This window comes from Anas platyrhynchos, chromosome 2 (assembly GCF_047663525.1).
Source record: "Anas platyrhynchos isolate ZD024472 breed Pekin duck chromosome 2, IASCAAS_PekinDuck_T2T, whole genome shotgun sequence".
In the NCBI taxonomy this organism is placed as follows: Eukaryota; Metazoa; Chordata; class Aves; order Anseriformes; family Anatidae; genus Anas; species Anas platyrhynchos.
In genome coordinates this window covers 152,723,253-152,735,760 of record NC_092588.1, presented here as the reverse complement: position 1 = coordinate 152,735,760, position 12,508 = coordinate 152,723,253, and the positions used below count along the sequence as shown (strand labels likewise).

The following is a 12,508-nucleotide window of genomic DNA, read 5'->3' as shown; positions in this document are numbered from 1 at the left end:
CATGTTTTGTTTTTCTTCACCCTGGTGACCATATGGCTCAGTGAGAGAGAAGCCCATGGCACTGAGACAAGGCAGGCAGGATGGCATTCAGGATTTCACCTTGGCATCTAGCAGTGTGCTTATTTATATCGGCAACTGCTGCCTCTGCTGTGCTCAGCAACAGTGGATGCTTCTGCTAAAATAATCAACAGAGAAACAGCTAGCTCTATTGCTGTTTTATTTGCTGTCAAAGTCCCAGGTGAGAGAAATAAGAAGTTTATAGTTCTATCATAGCCATTTCTGTGTTACTGCAGGCTCAGGAAAGCTGTGTGGAATTGGAGGTTGCATTGTAAGGGTTTTTCCACCATTGTCAATGTTTTTTTTTCCTCTTCAAAATCCTACTTCTAGACCCCTTCATCTGTATGACTGGGTGCTGATGCATTGTGTGGCTGAAGCTTCTCCTGTTGTGCTGCTTTGATGTCGTTTTTTTTTTTTTTTTGGTGGTGTTAAGAATAAGAGGCCATTTCAGAGAAAGGAATGTGTCTGGTAAGGCAATAAGTACAATGGAGATGTCAGTTTGGAGAATGATTTCATTTTGTTACAGCTGTGCAGACTACTCAGAAACACTACTTACTGAATGTACTCTGCAAAACCAGAGGGTAAAATGATTTCTGAAGAACGTGGTTTGTTTTAGAGGAAGTTAAATCATACATTTCACTCCTTGATTGTTTCCAAGGGATGCTTTTAAGCTTGTTAACTGATCTTGGCATGTCCCTTCTGCAGGAATGATTTTTAATGAAGAAGATCAGGAAGTAAGAGACTTGGGCTACCAGAAGCATGCGTTCAATATGCTCATCAGTAACCGGCTGGGATACCACAGGGAGGTACCAGATACAAGAGATGCAAAGTATGTACAAATTTTTGGAGAAAATATAATACAATTACATGTGTTCAGGGACTTAGCATTGCATTGGATACTACCTGATTTAGTATGTAACATTTTTGGTACTGCATTTCCATCTGATTCTCTTTCAGGCTCTTCTGTCACTGAAGGCAGGTTTTCAGCCATCCAAGCAGGAGTGCTTGGGGTTAGGAATTTTATTCTTTGGTTTCTTCTATTTTTTTCCCTGCATATTGCATGTGAAGATCTAATTTTATACCAACTGGAAAGATATGTGGTAGATATGTAGAAGGTATGGGAAGACTGTAGTACGTAAATCAACCCATAAGATAATAAATGGGGGAGGAAGATAGCTATTCCCGAAAGGCAAAGTCTTCATAATTCTTAACTCACTTTAAGAATGCTTAAGGATGAAGTGGATTGGATATATACTTATTCAAATGCTTATCATGTTAATTTTTGTAAGCAGTTGATTCACGGGCAGCTCTTTTGATAGAAACAAGAAACCAAAAATAGTACTTGGGAAAAAAAACAAGTCCAAAGAATCAAACTTGATCTCCAGCCATACTAGGATTACAGATCTTGTCTTTCATTTTGCTAGCTGTTTTCTCTTTTACTTAGTATGGTACAAAATCTTTTTCTGAACCTTTATTTTTGAGACTGAGTACAGTAATTACCAGAAGAGGTGCTGTAGTTCTGTATTTGGAACATTTATAAATTGGATGTTAAATGTACCAGCACCCATGTTAACGAGTGTTTAATGGAGAAGACTTTTGCTTTATATACTGCTCCACATTTGTTGCAAGCCCACAGAGGATAAGATAGAAGAACGACTGAGGACAAAAGCTTTATTTCTCATTTGAAATCTTTGATATCTAGACTGCACTGTTGAATACTTCTTTTTATTAAAAAGCGGATTTTTTTCTGTAATCCGTCTGATGCATATGGAAAAGAAAAAAATACCACTAAACTGAAAAATAAATAAGCCTACATCTATTTTTCTAGTGGTTGCTTTGGTGTGGGTCAAGGTAATGAATCGTACTTGCTGAAATTTCTCCCAAGAGCTGAATTCATTCCAAGTCAATGAAGACTTTTCTTGTATCCTGCTGGGTTTCCATTTACAATTTTTCATATTTTTATTGGATTCCCTCATTCATGGCATCTTGAAATGGCATTAATCTGTTATATAGTACCCTTAAACTGTGATACTGTACCCTACTGTCCATTAAAAGTATGGATAAAATTTGGAAATAAGTAGAAAGAATGACCTTTTTCTGCTTTGAGTGAGATTCAGCAAGCAGCTTAAGATGCCTAAATTCAGTTAGCTGCACTTTAGTCAGTTGTCTCTACTTCTATTATAGGTAGCAGAGATCCAGCCAGTGCAGTTAATGGAGCACACAGAGCTCTGCAGCTGACAAAATGCAATCCCCTGCCTTAGGGTGAGCTGGGCACTGTCTAGACTCCACTGACAGTATTGACTAGACTTACGTGTCTTAATCTGCAGGCTGAATCTCAATGTTTGGTTGTCAAAGCAGGTATTTAGTATCATCGGAGATATTCTGGGATATCCAACCTGGTCTCTACCAGCTGGACAACTAAGATGAGGGGTTTTTTAGGCCTCATGTCATATTTGCCATTCCTGTATGTATATGAGCCACCTGAGAGTATTAGACAGTGTTTTGACAGCTGAAACAATCCTTTAGTGTTTAATCTTATGTTCTACAGATCTGTCAGTCTCTCTCCCACCCCATCATATCCCCTGTTTTCTAACAAGTATTAATGCTAATTTTAATTCTGTGTTAGGAAGAGAGTAACTTAAAATGCTGTGCCCTACTGTAGATTTTTATACTCCTCCTGGACTCTTTATGTTCAAGCTAGGGGTTTTTCCTACATATTTAATGTCATTTATGAAGTTTCAGTAGTGACATATACCTATGGAAGTCCCTCTGAAGCAGTGATAAATATTACGTTTCTGTTTGCAGATGTAGAGAGAAGTCCTACCCTTCTGATCTGCCATCTGCCAGTGTTATCATCTGTTTCTACAATGAAGCACTTTCTGCCCTGCTTCGCACAGTACACAGCGTCCTTGATCGCACTCCTGCACACCTTCTTCATGAAATTATTTTGGTGGATGACAACAGTGAATTGGGTGAGAACCTTTTGGTAATGTTTTGGTCAGTGCTTGCACTTTTCAACTTTCCTGTCTTTTTCTGTGCTTTACTGACCAATCAGGCTAAAAAAGTAGAATTTATTAAGCAAAACCAGTTTGTTCTACTGTCTAAAAAGTGCCAGGCAGTGAAGATGCAAGACCTTCCAAGAAGCCCATGATAACATCCACTTTGATACTGGTGCCATTTTGCTGGTGAGCTTTGTATCATACAGACCTGAACATTCAAAAACAGATTTTTGAGCTAATAGTGAGGGGGTGTCTGTGTAGAAGTGATTAAGCAGCAGTTTATAGCACAGCTGTTCTTAACAGTACTTTTCTGGGCTACTTTGGTGCTCAGAGCAGATCACACTTTCCATATATTTTGTGGGCCAGTCCTTTCCGTGAATGCTTCTGAAACAAAGTCAGTGCACATAATCTCAGCCATGGTCTTGTAAATAAGTAGATGTGGCACTATGGAAACACTGAGTGGGTTTTTTGTACTCGCTCAGCGTTTCAGGGTGGTGGCTTGCTGGGATCAGAGCTCAACCTTTGCTGGACGGGCTCTGCGTGGCTCTTGCACAGCCTCTTGTGGCCACCCTCGGAGTAGCTCTTGTTGGAGCAGCCCCTGCTCCATCAGTCTGCGAGGGGACGCAGAGGGAACTGTGGAATTGCCTGACTCTTGAAAGATTGGTGCTCTGGCTTTTTTTTTCTCTTGAATAACGCACAAGGCAGACAGACATGTAATTCAGGTGTTCTGGCACTTCAGAAGCTAAATGCCTGGTGAGGAATGCATTAGTCTAGCTGTACTTGCAAACAGGACTGTACAGGTTCCCTGCGTGCCTCTATACAAGCCCACAACTTTTTTGCATTTTTTAAAAATGATTTTTAGATTCTTCTTCAGTACATATGATTAGCTCCTTTAGTCTCATTGCTAGGTTTCTGCTTTAAGGTCTCACTTGCTCTGTGAGACCGGTATGTGTAATGCAGAACTAAATTCTCTTGTTCTGTACCTAGTTTATTTCTATGAGGTCAGATCAAACGTTAAGATATGAGAGAGAAGAGACTGTCCTGAGACTTATCAAGTGTCCTGTTGATAAGTATGGGCAATATTTAAAACTTGCTTTGTCCTTTCATGCTTTAGAAGCAATGTACACCCATGTTACACAGACCCTTGCACAATTAGTTGCTTTCAAGTTTCATAACCTTCATATTCAGTACTAAACTTACTTAAAAATGCACTCTTTTGAATGTGGTAATGAATTTGATTAATGCCTGTGTTTAGGCGGTAATACCATCGCTCTTCTGGCTTGTTACCCAATTCAAAGGCTGACATAGGTTCAAAGCATTCAAGTAGCTACTCTTGCCTTTCCGGCTATAAGTGAACGTGTTTCAAAGCTGAAGATGGGAGGAGATACTGTTTATACAGAGAACTACTGGTCTCATTGATGAAACAACTTGTATTTGCACTGCTGCTTAATCTTAGCCACTGGAATCTTACAGCTGAAGAAAGCAAGGCTGGTTGGAAATGAATCAAGACACTGTGGCTTTGCTTTGGATGTCTCACATAAGCTTGGGCAACTTGCTTAATCTCAGTGCCTCTTAGATCTTATTTTAATTCTTTTTTCCTGCAGTACATATTTCCTGAAGTGTTAGATGAAATTCTGCATGTTGCTTCAGCATTAAACATAGGAACTCTGCACAACAGCAATGACGCAGAGCAGATCTTTGTTCTTTGCACCTAGTTTTGCCTCAAAAAGCTTCTTACACTCAATCATTAGTAGTCTTACCAGCTAAGCAGGCATTTCCATGGCTCAGCTGAGCCCACTGTTACATTTTTCTTTCTGTTTGCAGCAGGGCAGGACTTCTTTTTCTAGTACAGTCTCTTTCTCTCTGATGTACATCTTACCTAATACAGGACAGCCTACAAAATACATTCAAAGCTGTTGCCCAAAGGGTGTGTGAGACCAAATTGCTTATTGAGAACGGGCTGTGGTATGTTCTGTTCCAGGCAGGCTGGGCCCAATTCCCAGCAGAGTGCTGGGTTTGTCCAGGTCAAAACTGTTCTCTGAGGGCGTGTTAGCAGTTAGATACTTCTGGTTCTTGCATTCTGCTGTTTGAGCCTATGTCATGGCTGTTTTAGCTACCAGCATAGGCATGACCTCCTTTTTTTCTCCTACTGCTTCCAGAAGTTTGCATGTCATTACATACAGAACTACCATTTCTTCTTGTCTCGTGTGTCCTCTTATACAGCCTTATCTGCCCCAAGTGCTGTGCTTGATAACTGCCCTTTACTGCTTTGTGCCAGCCCTTTGTTTTCTGCAGCTGTACACCATCCTTCCCTTGCCATAATACGTTGGGTGAAGACTGATTTAAGTATTTAAGTACCAGTATATTTTGTATATACTGTATATCTGTCTCCAAAAACAAACAAAAACAAAACAAACAAAAAAAACACTTTCCTGTTACGTGACAATATTGTGTCACATTGAAGACAAGGTGAGAGAATCCCTGTGACCCAGTTATATCCCATGTTCATCTCTCCAGAGACTCTTCTTTGTCCTACAATATTCTCTAGCACTATATTTGCCTTGTGAAACCTTCTCATTCGTAATCCATGATACCACCTTGCAGTGCAGAGGCTGAGATCTTATCATTTGGAGTTGCTTCTGGGAATCTGTTTTCCTGCTTGAAAGTTCTTGTAGTTTCTGAAGGCTACAGCTTGGGTTTCCATGTGTATTGTTTAGGTCTTTTGTTTTGGTAACAGCAACATTAATGTGTGAACTGACAGTCATCAAAATAAACTTCATTCCACTGTATCTTCTATTAAAAATCTATTTGTGCACCTATACCAAGGTTCTCTATAAAGTCTCAACTGCCTTTTTTTCCTTCCTCATTTTATACTCATCTTCATTTCTCCTTAAACTTATTAGCTTTTATTTTTCTAGCCTTTGTATCAGTCTTCTCTTTAATGGTAAAACCTTTCTGCCCATTTTAATGTTAGAAACCACTATCCTCAGAAAAAAAAAAAAGTATTGTAGCTCTTAAAGTTGTCATTGGTGTTAGTTACACTACAATATAGTGCTTACAGGTTTCAATGAACTTTTCAAAACCTTCAAAAACATGTACTTGTCAGCAGTATCTCTGATCATTTTGAATTTCAGAGCAGCAACTACCTGTGAGGAAGTTGTAGTTCTCTTTATCTGCTGTTGTATCAACTATGAAGGTACAGATAATGAAAGGTGTCTTTGTGCTTTTTAAAAGAGTCAGTGTTTGTTTTAGTGTGTGGAACATAGTAATTTACATCACTTGCCTGTGTGAAAGGGCTTTTGTTACTTGCTGTAAATGACAGTCATCATGAGAAGACTTTAGAAAGAGGAATTGTATTTCTTTGTGCAGTGTCTTTAAATTTATTTTTCTATTTTTAGAAGCTGTAATTCCTTTTAGCATTGAGTCTATTAGTTCTGGTTAACTTGAGTGATATTGGACTAAAGGCTTTGTAAACAGAGCAATAAGATAGTTCCTTGAATACAGAGTGGATTGCTAAGACTAAGTATGAAGCCTGAGGCAGTGGCAGCACACAAAAGGTTAGTTGGGAAAACATGGAAACACATGTCAGCAGGATAGGTGCTGTGGATAGCCTAGCCATACGGTTTGTCTAGATTAGTTTGGTTAGATTGAGTTGAACACCCTGGGACTTAAAACTCTATTTTGTTCGTCCATCCTGTTGTTGCTCCTGTGTTTTCCTCCTTCTAGCTGACTTGAAGAAAGACTTGGTTGACTATGTTAAAACTCAGCTTCCAAAAACAACAAAACTGGTAAGAAATGAGAAGCGGGAAGGCTTGATTCGAGGAAGGATGGTTGGAGCCTCTCATGCCACAGGTATATCTTCTTGTTTCTGTACATGCTTTGACTGTATGTTAGTTGGGTGACTCCTCTTTCTGTACTGCATCTTTTACAGATGTTGAATGTTTGACCTGTGATTGCTTTAGCCTGCTGCAGGGGACTTTGCATGTCATGCCAATTTCAAAGCTACACAAATAAAACCCAGGGAAGAAAGATTTGGGATAGTGCTATCTTAGGTGAAAGATGTTTTAGCAATTGTTTCAGTGTCAGTGACTTTGAAATGAGTTAATTGCATCACGCTTAGGCTGTTAAACTGTTGTAACAGCTACATAAAGTAAATTTGTTGATACCTGTCTGATGATTGGAGACCTTAGCTAATATTATCTGTATATTTAAATGTTTACATCATGCTGTTGACTGTGATCTACACAGTCTGCTGTATTTCCTCATAGCTTTGCTGAATTATTCTGCACCTGAGGTTGTTCTGTTACTCTCTTAATGAGAAATAAGGAAGAACCAAGTCTTCCTTGCTTATATGTAAATGTAGAATTCTTATATTTTGTAATTAACTTCAGGAAATTTCCCCTGTGTAGGAGGGGGACATTTTTCTGAGTCACCCAAGCAATGACTTGGCAAATTTAGAGCCAGATTTGAGTATCCCTTAACCCGTTCTGAGCTATTGATTTTGTTTGTTTTTTTTGCTTCCTGTGTAAGTTTGTTTTTGATAAAAATGAGTTAATTATTTAGAGTGGGTCAAGGAAATACTAAAACAAACAAGAAAAAAAAATACAGTATTTTGATGAAATTTAGTAAGGCAGTGCAGAACTTATTTCTGCCCTGAAAGAATGGTGTCTCAGGAATGCTTCCCTCTACCCTCCTCTGCCCTGGGTGTTGTGTTTGCAGAGTATTTTCTGTGTGTTTTTGTGTGAGAACTGTTGCTGTAAAATAACAATCTGCTCCCTTATTAGGGTAAACTCTAAGCTGGCTTCTAATTCACAGTAAACTCGTAATGTTTCTCACGCAAGCTTTTCTGTTACTGCAGTTAGTGTTAATTGGGATAGACATATCTGGCCCTTTCTGTACACTGTGCCTTTTACCATAATATGCTTCTGGGTTAAATTTTGTGGTGTCTGAGAAAGTATGTGCTACTTTCTCAAATAATTTGGAGTGGTGGATAAAGTTTCTTAATTGGTGTTTACTCATTAGCATTGTAATGGGATAATCCAGAGAGAAAATCGTGCTTACGCTTCCCGAGCTGTTCTTGGACCCACTTGAGTTAGTGCAATTGTAAGTCACTTTATTGTTCCTCTGAACTTCTGCAGTCTGTTTTCCCCTCAGTCAAATGCTGTCTGTTGTTAATAGAGACACAAATGTAACAAGTCATCTAAGAAGAGGTGGAAAAGAGCTTTAGAATAAAGTTATGCAGATTTTATGTTGTGCAGTTAAAGTTCAGATGACTTCTCAGACCTGCTGAGATCAGGGTCTTTCACGGATCGAATTGTTTTCTCTGACCTTGGCTGATAAACCTGTGGAAGCCAATAGGCCTGAAGTGTTGGCTGGTCTGATACGGGTGGGTTTGGCTGTGCCAATACAGGGCATTCACTCTCCTTTTAAGCTGGTGTGAATCCACAATAACTCTAAAGCTCATGAAACGGGGCTGTGTCCCTTTATATTCAGGAACTGAAATGCTGTGGCCTGAGTTACGGATGAATGCAGATTAATCCATCAGAATGGCTCCGTTTTAAATCCACATATTTTAGCTGCGATGGTAACCGGATGGATGCTCAAGTCTGATAAGAAGGAAGCCCAAGGCAATTACAGCCAATGTACAAAGCTTTGTCATGGGGATAGTTCATCCAACTCAACCCAATCCAATCCTTGTCTATCTCTGTAGTCTCCCTCAGAGTGGGAGATGCTGTGTGTCAGGACAGGCGCACCTCCTGACTCCGAGTGAGTGGTCTGATGATATTTCATTTAAGTTACAACAGCTCTGCGGAGTCTGGGTGGAATACTTGACTATAAAACCTTCCCACAGAAATGTGCCCACTTGAGCATTCCTGGCTAAATGTGAATAGCCAGGATCTACCTTCTGTAACTGAACTAATCCCTGTGGATTCTCCAGTTTGTAAACTCTTTTGGGTGTAAATGGTGTCTCCCTTCTGTGACACAGTGTTGTAAGGATACTGCCGATACTCTACTGCTGATAAAATGATGCATGTGTTCCCGTGTATTTCATGTTACCACGAAATCTTTGTGTCATGTGTGCTTGGGTCTCTGCAGGAAAGGTGCTGGTATTCCTGGACAGCCACTGTGAGGTGAATGAGATGTGGCTGCAGCCGCTGCTGACTCCGATCAGCGAAGACCGCAGGACTGTGGTGTGCCCCGTGATTGACATAATCAGCGCTGACACGCTCACCTACAGCTCCTCCCCGGTTGTGCGTGGGGGGTTTAACTGGGGCCTGCACTTCAAGTGGGATCTCGTTCCTGCGTCAGAACTGGAAGGACCCGAGGGAGCTACGGCTCCGATCAAGTAAGGCTCCTCCTGCATGGTGTGCAGCAGCCTGTAGCAGAGCTTATGCTATTCTGTATCATATCGAATTATTTCAACTTTAAACTGTGTTGATGTTTGTTTCCAGTCTTGTGTTTGGCTTAATAATCATGATTTTGATAACCATCTTGTCCTTAGTAATAGCCCACAGATCCCACTAGGATAGGCTCTGGACTTTCTGTAATGATATGCTGAAGAATTGCTAGACTGGGAAAACATTTTTGTGGTAATATGAAGGTGATTTTGTAGCTGATGGGAGAAAACGCAACATTTGGTAGTCTTCTATGTCAACACTTTCTCTGTATAGCTTTCACTTGTGCTTTTTTCTCAAGCATTTGTCATAAATCTTTGCAAATGAACACACACAGATGTGAAGACCATCTTTAAAACACTACTTGTCTCTTTGCACAAAGTGGGAAGTGAAATTGTCTATTGGAAAAAAAATTGTTTATTGGAAGCCTGTCTTTATTGTTTTTGCAGTCAGAATTGCTTGAGAGTCATTCTGAAACAAAAGTCCTTGTGAGACTTAACGCTAGGACTTGAAAGCATCTTCCTTTTAACCATTGGCAACTGCCTGACCTGTGCAGAACTGTCAAGATCTGGTTCCTACTGGATGTGTAGTTGTTACAAAGTGATTTTAGTAGATACCTTTCTTTAATAGCAGAGATAGGGCTCAGACAGGAGAACAGAAGCTTTCCCAGTGTGAATCCCTTCATGAAAACAGCTACTGCTGGTAGAGCAGTGAGAAGAAGCTGATTGTGCTGTTTCTAGTTGCAGGTATCAATTTTGGTAGAGAATTCAGGTTTATAAAGGGGATTAATCTTTTTTTTTCCCAAGACAAACTGACTGCTTGCAAAGGGAAACGGAACTTGGGTGCTATCATGTCTTTTTCATTCTTTGTTCTTGGACTGTAAATGAAGAGCATTTCAGGCTGATGCAAGCAGCCCCAGCACAAGGTTCTCTGCTGTGGTCTGACAGCTTTGCAGTATGTCCATGTCTACCCATCACAAGACTGTTTGAGAAGCCAGGAAACTCCTTAAGTTGTTTAACAGTTTGATTTGTATGTAAAGTGTCGCTGTAGCAGTTACTGAAGTTCAAAGGAAAAAGACAGGCTGAGGAAATCTGAATGGAGATCCAACATAGAAAGTCTTAAAATCTTTATTCTGTCTTAACCTTTGTCACAGTTAATCTGGAGTATGCCTAGAGATCACTTGTTGCTGGATTCAATATTATTGCCTTCCTTCAACCCACTTTTAGGAAAAATTCCTATGGAGAAGGCAGAGAACTTTATACCTGAAGGGAGCCTCATCATCAAAGGAGGTCACATTTTCTGAGTATGAAAGTGACTTTTCCTACTTCAAGGTCTCTGCCTGCTTTGAAAGAGAAGCTAGACTGCTATTTAACCTTCGAGAATGGCTTTCTATCAAATGGAAAGTCTTACATTTTTATGATCTAGGGACATTTGTAATGAAAAACTTTGGTGTCAGGGCTGGAAAAACTGAGAGGAACCTTTCAACCTAGGCTTTAAAGTAACAAAAACTGTAGTAGAGCAGTTCCCACTGTGTGGGAACAAGCACGAAAGTCCAGATTTAGGATTAGTTTAATCATGGGGCTATATTAACAAAGATGAGAAAAAGCCTGTTCTCAGACAATTGTGTTCCCACTGTCATGTGACATTTACCTGGTGTCTTTATTCCATTTTATACTCTTCTAGGGCATGCTCATGCCATAACCGAGATGAGCAATTTAATCGAGACTGTAGGACTGTAGAATAGGCATCATATACAGACCTTTACAAAATACACCTAGTTCTAGTAATACACAGGCAAGGTGAAAAGGTGGGAAATCCCAAGGAGAACATCAATGCAAATGTAAAAACTCAAATAACTTATCAATTACTTCTCAGCTGACCATGGCATTGATGATGAAACAATGCTGATCCTGGTGCTTGAATTCTCTCTGAGATAGTGCCATTTCTTTTAGCAGCCTTCTTGGCTTGTATAACTTTAAGTTTAGGCCTTTATTCACGTAACTGTTATTTCTTGACCTAATGCAATATGGGGAAGTACAGTGCTCTCTGGGTTCTACTCTTTTTCCTGCTCAGTCAAGCCCAGTCTGTGTGACTTGCTCCTGTACGAGGGAGAAGAGCTTATTTTAAGTGTACGTTTGTGCCTGTAGGGGAAATTAGATCTGTTTTTACCAGAAGCTAATTAACGGTGGCTCCTAATTTTCAATTTAGAAAATGTAATGGACTCCAAACTTGCCCGGGTGTTTACTTTTTTCCTCTTTCCCTGTCCCATCCTTCTTCCTCGAGGTTGTTTACTGTATGTAGGAATATGCTGTACCAGTAAAGCAATAGTAAAAGACCACAAATACCACTTACAGACCTGCTTTTGAAAATGTATGCTGAGATCATAGACCTGAAGTCCCTTAGAAATTATAAGTAATCAAGTTGAAATTGTTTTCAGTGGGTCTAAATGTAAGCTTTTTATAACTGATCCAGCTAAAATCACAGGTTTTGTCTAAAAGAGTGAACTACTTCCATTTTAGGTCACCTACTATGGCAGGAGGCCTGTTTGCCATGGATCGTGAGTACTTTAATGAACTTGGACAGTATGATAGTGGCATGGACATCTGGGGAGGAGAGAATCTGGAAATATCTTTTCGGGTAATCTTGCTTATATGTGTATTGGAGTATGAACCTTTGTCTTGCTTCTTCTCTTCCCTCTTTATGCTTTCTTTAGCACTGGAATAGCTACTTGTGCACCAAAACCAATGTTTTTCGTTCTAGGAAGAATGACTAACTAGCTTTTACAATAATTTTCGAGTTAAATTTTAATGGGAAAATTGAAGAGAATTCAGCTTGGCTGGAAAAATAATGAGAAAATCATTATCAGGAGACTTGAAAGCGATGTTTCATTGGGCTGTTTGTTTTCTTTGTTGTCACTCCCCTGATGGAAAACAACTGTATGTGCTCAATGCCATGTATAGCTCTTCACTTTTGTGAAATGGATTCATCAGAAGATTTGATGAGTTTGTCCAAAAGTGAGATGCTACCATAAGAAATGTGAAATGAGGATTAAAAACT

At 39.7% G+C, this 12,508-nt stretch overlaps 1 protein-coding gene across 6 annotated transcripts in view; it reads left to right on the top strand.

The window, feature by feature from the left end:
- Positions 1-12,508, top strand: part of GALNT11 (polypeptide N-acetylgalactosaminyltransferase 11) — a 42,772-nt gene that overhangs the window by 18,044 nt on the left and 12,220 nt on the right. For all 6 annotated transcript variants that reach the window (XM_027450416.3, XM_027450421.3, XM_038174687.2 and 3 more), the window contains exons 3-7: positions 763-886; positions 2,863-3,029; positions 6,783-6,908; positions 9,153-9,402; positions 11,971-12,088. In XM_027450416.3, coding sequence (XP_027306217.2) covers positions 763-886; positions 2,863-3,029; positions 6,783-6,908; positions 9,153-9,402; positions 11,971-12,088 — 785 coding nt within the window. The remainder of the gene's footprint in view (positions 1-762; positions 887-2,862; positions 3,030-6,782; positions 6,909-9,152; positions 9,403-11,970; positions 12,089-12,508) is intronic.